Consider the following 6,133-nt stretch of genomic DNA (forward strand, 5'->3'; position numbering starts at 1 on the left):
TCAAATAAAACTGTTTAAAAACAAAACAGAGATTTTGTATCCTTATCCTAACAAGGGAGAGAAAAAAATGATCTCCTCCCAGGTTATTGTGGAAAACTTGAGCGAGAGAGAGTGAGGCCAAGTTAAAATTTGCATTATTTTCTCTACAGCTCATCTTCCGGGGACATAAAACCTACATCTTTGGGGATATCCCCGTCAAATCTCTTGGAAGAAATCCTACAAATAAATCTACGGGAACAAATCCAATAAAAGATATTCCCGTGTCTCAGAGAGAAACAAACTTAAAATCAGCAATATTTTCACTATATCGCATCATCAAAGGACTGAAAACCAGCATCTTTGGGGACAACCGCGTCAAATCTCTTGGAAGAAACCCGATAAAACAGATTCCTGAGGCTGTTCTTGCTCTCCCTTCGCCTCTTTTCAATGTGATTAAACGACATAGGGTGATCCAACGCGAGCCCTGCCTCCAGCCTCTTGGACACTGCCACAATCTCATACGAGTCCCACAGAGACTGCCCAAAATCCCAGTTGCCTCCTCCCTTCTTAGACACCATATTCATGGCCTCCAGCTTGAAACGTGTGGGTCTGTGCCTGTAATGGCTTCTATGAGCGTCGAATTCCTTGGTGCTTCTAGGATTCCCTGAATGGCCGAGCCAGGCCTGTGCCACTGCCCTCAGTATTTCAATTTCTTCATTCTCTACTTTTTTCTTCATTGCCTTTTGCATGTTCAATAAGGGCCATGTCTTTAATAAATAACAACCTCATGTTCCCTTTTCTTGGAGATAAGACTTTGTTTTATTCCCGGGTGAATCTTTTTATTTTTATTTTTTTTATTTCACTACTCTACTCACAACTGTCATGGAAAAAGAGTGGCCGAAAGGAAAACCCATTTTCCATGGAAACAATTTCAAAGAAAATTTTTTCCTAGGATGCAAGTGGCCGCGGAAGCTATTTCAACTTCTTCATAGGATGATCCGATCTTCAATGGAAAATTTCAATTCTTGCATGGGGATGCAAGAAACTTCAAGTCAGGGATATATCTTGCAAGAAAGCAAGATTCAGAATGAAGGGAAAAGAGAAAAGATTAGGATATCCTAATCTCAATTTCCAATTCCAAGAGACGATGTGATAGAAGACCAGGGAAAGTCTATCTCTAATTTCTATCCAAATGAAGAATCTCTACACAGTTTCAAATCAAGCAAAAAAACTAAGGAAATGACAAGTGGTGGGGCTTTATATAGGTTAGCCTATTACATGCAATACCAATAATTCCCCTAATGGAACAAGAATTTCTGAAACTACTCAAAGTACACGAAACAAGTACAAATGACGAGACTACCACTAGACTAAGGAAACTAAAGAGACTCCTATGATAATGAGCAAAGAGGGATGATATCAAAATGCCAAAGGGATACTCTTGCATTAAGCTCCCCTTTTTGAAAGAGCTCATCCTAGAGTTCCTAATTAGCCTCGCTGACATGGTAGTGCACTAGGATCAAATACGCAAGAGAAGAAGGCCGTCAATGTCACCTCTTATATAGACCATCCAAAGTGGTCCATCCCGGCAAGTGCGGGAGAATAGTAAAATGAAAATCCGGCATTGAACAATCATCGACTAAAAATGTCAACTCGAGGTAAGCACATCATAGATTTCACCTATATCAGGTTTAATATCAGTAGACAACACCATATCCACATAAACAACGTTTGCCAATATCTCCTCTGTGACCGTGGCGAAGGAAGGCTATCCTCTTCCGGTAAGATCTCTATGCGTAGCGGAACAAAAATTGCATAGAACTTAAATTTTTCTTTTCGATCTTGCTATTGCCTAAGATCCTAGAGTCTAGATTAGTTACTTATGTTAATTAAACATAAAGAAATACCTCTTTGAAGAAGAAATCAAAGAACCACACTGCTTGATCTACTCCTCGAATGGTTGCGATCGTTCTCAAAGATGTGAACCCCGCAAATTGACCCAATGGATTCTTTTCTTTGAACCGTTAATCATGTATGTGAATTACTCTTATTCACTTGACTAAGATATGATATAATCAATTCCTTTGATATAAAGATCAGAGAATTATATTGGAAGCCTTTTGGTTTGAATTTATGGAGAGAAATTGCAACAAATGGAAGAGATGAAGAGAGAGAGAGATAGAGAGAGAGAGAGACTGACTGGAAAATGATTTTTCCATAGAGAGGCGAAGTGGCTAACTGGAATATGTTCGTACAGATCTCTCTCTTAAATAATAAGAAGAGTTTGGTTTGATCTTCCCCTTGTTTATCTCTCCCAATTCCTATCCAATACGAAGACTAATTGCATTAAGACTCCTTGACGAATTGGGACTCTTCCTAAACGTCCAAGGTTTTGTGGGGATGCCTAAGAAACCTTGGGGAACGTGTATTGAAGTCTCTCTCCAACCCTTGTGGCCTTATCTCATAAGAGTTGGTGTTGGAAACAAATTGCTTGCTTTGTAGATCCGACATTTTAGCAATTTTTATTCAAAAAGGAGTTTGAGTTCAACTCAAAGTCCTTGAGCAATTGAAAATGTTTTCCCCAGCTCTCCAACTGCTTCGGGCATGTGTTTTGCCCCACTAAGCTTATCCAAGTAGGTAGTCCTATCCCAATTCCCAATTTCGTTCTAATTCTACAACTTTTGCAGAACTGGTTTGGGAATAACTATCCACATTTGGATTTCATATTATTATACACACTGTTAACCATATTAATAATGTATAATAAAGTATAACAAATGAATAATTAATTACCCATTTAATTGTTTACTAACTCGCATGCAATGTGAGTAATTTTGGCTCCAATTTGTCTTCAAAAAAATCTCTCATTGTCTCTTGTTAACTACAGACAAAGACATGTATATATATTGAAATATTCGTAGGCCTTAGATGGCAACCCAAAGTGAGGGTGTATAGGGTTTTAAAAGTTTTGCCAAAAATTACGAAATGCGGAAGCTAAAAACAATAATGACAATTAAAAAAAAAAAAACTCAAGCACAACGGAAGATAAAAATCACAACTGCAATAAATTGTAAACGAGACAAGAAAGAGTGCACCGGAGATTTTTAAGTGGTTCACTCCAAACCAAGGACCTACTCCACTCGACCAAGAACTCTTGATGGCTTCACTAGTCCAATTCCGGAGGAGAATCAACCCAAATACATTGAGGATAGCTCTGCATCCTCGTCACTCACTCTGTGTAGATGGCTACACGTCTCCATCAACACTTGCCCTCTTACAATGATTGAAAAAAAGAAAAACAATATCCCTCACAAGGGTTTACAAACTTGAAGAAGATGTACAAATGAGAGCCTATCATCCAAATCCTTAATCTAGAGGTTGAGAGGCATAAAATAAGCTTGAATCACTCTTAGGATGTTCCAATAATATTTTAGAGTGTAAGGATTTAGTTTGGTAAAGTTTAGAACCCATATAAATAGGAAAGAACCAAAAATGACCGTTACAGGGGCATAGTGGTAATTTCGTAGAAGTCCCAACGGCTCTTTTTTTGCTTTCAGACTATTCTCGGAGTTTCGAGACAATTGCTCGGAGTTCCGAACAAATTCTCGGAGTTTCGAGAAAACAAGTAGGGATTGAATATTTGATCCCTGGACCATTTCTCGGAGCTCCGAGGACATTCTCAGAGTTCCGAGCTCGGAGCTCCGAGAATTCTCTCAGAGTTCCGAGAAGCCTATTTTCAGCAGATTTTGTGCTGATTTGATTTGGGCCTTTTGGACTTCCTATTCACACATAGATGGGATTGTTATGAAGGTTCGAAAGTCTTGGAACACCACAAGGGCAATCACTCTACCATTATAAGTCTATTTAGGGGTATGTGATTTACTCTATTTTATGCTTCTCAAAACCTAAACTAGGATTGGATTTATACAATCTAAAAGGACTTAAATTAAAACCATCTTCACTCTGCACCGCTTCAAGTCTTCTTGCGTCTTGGATCTCCAATGTCTTTGGCCTTCCGAATGTGGTCCAATGAGTGCTTCTTGGCCTTGATCCAAGCAACCTTGATATCAACCTATCATGATCTATAACTAAGACATTCAAACACATTAGTGAAATAAAATCACTTGTGTTTTGGAATCATCAAAAGAAGATGAGAATGCCAAGGTGGGAACCATTGGGCTTACAATCTCCCCCTTCTTGATGATGACAAGCAGAAGGGATTTTCCAATAAAAGCAAAGACATTTCTCTCGCCCTATTTGCTTATCAAATATACTAGAATTCTCTCCCCCTTTGTCATCAACAAAAAGATGGAGCAAGAGGCAAGAGAAAAGGGATAAAAAAATTTAATTTTAAACTCCCCCTTTATCAAGGAAAAAATCAACAGTAGAACTCTCCCTATTTGGAATACAAATACAACACAAGAGGGGATTTTCAAAACCATACATCAACAATTAAGATGTTCAATAGAAAAGCTCAAGCCCCTAATCTAACTCATTTTCAAAATGAAAATCAAGTTGGGGATTTGGGAAACCAAGATCTCTTGGTTCTACCACTATCTCCATTCCATTTGGATGCACATTGAAATTGGTAATAGCCATGAAGCCCACAATAATGGCACCTAATGGATGGATTAGCAAGGCTAGTTTTCTTATGATAACCATTTCTAGAACTAGCTTTCATAAAGATTATGTCTATGATTTTGTCTCCACTCATAAATCCCTTTAGACATATCCTAAGCCTCTCGTTTTCATTTTGAAGATGAGTTATTTTGGGCAAAAACTCATTTTTCTCATCTTCAAATAATTTGGATGAACTTGGTATGTTTTGAAATTTCAAATTTTGGTTTTCAAGTTCTCCCAATCTCCCCTTTAGGGTATCATTCTCAAGTATTGAATTTTTCAAATCAAGCTCAAGTTGAGTTTTGGAAGAATGAACATTCTTCAAAGAATTAAGTTATTTTTCAAGTTTTGAAATAGATTTTTTAAGAACTTTATTTTTTGAAATTTGAGAATCCAATGTCTCACATACTTCATCATAGGACATATTTTCATTATCAATAGATGGAGACCATACCTCTTCTTCATGTGCAAGTGCCATGAAGCAAACATTTGAATCTTCTTTGTAGCTCGAGGTTATCTCAAAATTACGGTTTAATACTATTTAGGGTAACGAGACCATAACTCTCTCAACCCATTGAATTTTTTGATGAGATTTTTTCCTGTGGAAAGAGAATTTGACGACCTCCGAATGGTAGAAATTTCACCACTTTGGCACTTAAAATGAGAGAGTTATTGATGTTTTATTAAATAACTCCCTATATTATCTCAAAATTACAGTTTAATACTGTTTAGAGTAAAGAGACCATAACTCTCTCAACCCATTGAATTTTTGTATGAGGTTTTTTTCTATCGAAAGAGAATTTGACGACCTCCGAATGGTAGAAATTTCACCACTTTGGCACTTAAAATGAGTTATTAATGTTTTATTAAATAACTCCCTATATTCTTTAGACTTCAGAAAGAATGAACGGCCATGTGACGTAGGGGGAGGGGAATCAGGTTCTGTTGCCTCATCTGAATCCTTTCTTGCAGAAATAGATCCAACACTGCTGCTATCGGCTATTGCAGCTCCTGAATGTCGTGGGGCTGATCCATGGGTTCTGCCATGATGGTGAGAGGAGTTGAAAGACTAGATAGTTCTGAAATTTCTACAGAGTGAGTAGGAAATAAATAACTATGTAGTTCTGAGGTTCTTTCAAGACGGGCTTGGGTACGGGCCCAGGCTTTTGATTTCTTGGGTGCAATGGTATCAAGTGTATGAACTTTCCACCTGCAGATGGGAATATACACTAGTTTTAGAATTTTCATGCAAGGTGGAAGATTTGTGCAAACCATTGGAAGAGTATAAACAAAATTTTATTTATATGTCTGATCATTTTTTTTCAATTTATACAACAAGGCCTATGCTAGCCCGACTTCTAACCCATATTTTTATAAGGTTTTTCAAAACAGGAAAGAAAACTTCATATCCTCTGTACAAAACCAGTCTGTAGGCTGATGGTTATTAGCTGAGTGGAAAGTAGCAAGGACCTAGACAATTTCTGAAGGTTCTTCATTTGAAGGGATGTGCGAGAGGAGAGTTGAGTAGTAGTCC

The 6,133-nt window shown here is 37.7% G+C and overlaps 1 protein-coding gene across 1 annotated transcript; it reads right to left on the reverse strand.

The window, feature by feature from the left end:
- Positions 1 to 302: 302 nt before the first annotated feature.
- Positions 303 to 728, reverse strand: LOC143891102 (uncharacterized). The gene has a single exon (XM_077395749.1). The coding sequence runs from the start codon at positions 726 to 728 to the stop codon at positions 303 to 305; it is 426 nt and encodes a 141-aa protein (XP_077251864.1).
- Between the last annotated feature and the right edge of the window lie 5,405 nt (positions 729 to 6,133).

Source organism: Tasmannia lanceolata, unplaced genomic scaffold (assembly GCF_043159265.1).
Source record: "Tasmannia lanceolata isolate RefF3 unplaced genomic scaffold, GAP_Taslan_0.1 ptg000013l, whole genome shotgun sequence".
NCBI classification, from domain to species: domain Eukaryota; kingdom Viridiplantae; phylum Streptophyta; class Magnoliopsida; order Canellales; family Winteraceae; genus Tasmannia; species Tasmannia lanceolata.

What these genes read in the sequence shown, in the direction of transcription:
- LOC143891102 (XM_077395749.1), bottom strand. Translation starts at nt 728, where the DNA reads ATGCAAAAGGCAATGAAGAAAAAAGTAGAGAATGAAGAAATTGAAATA.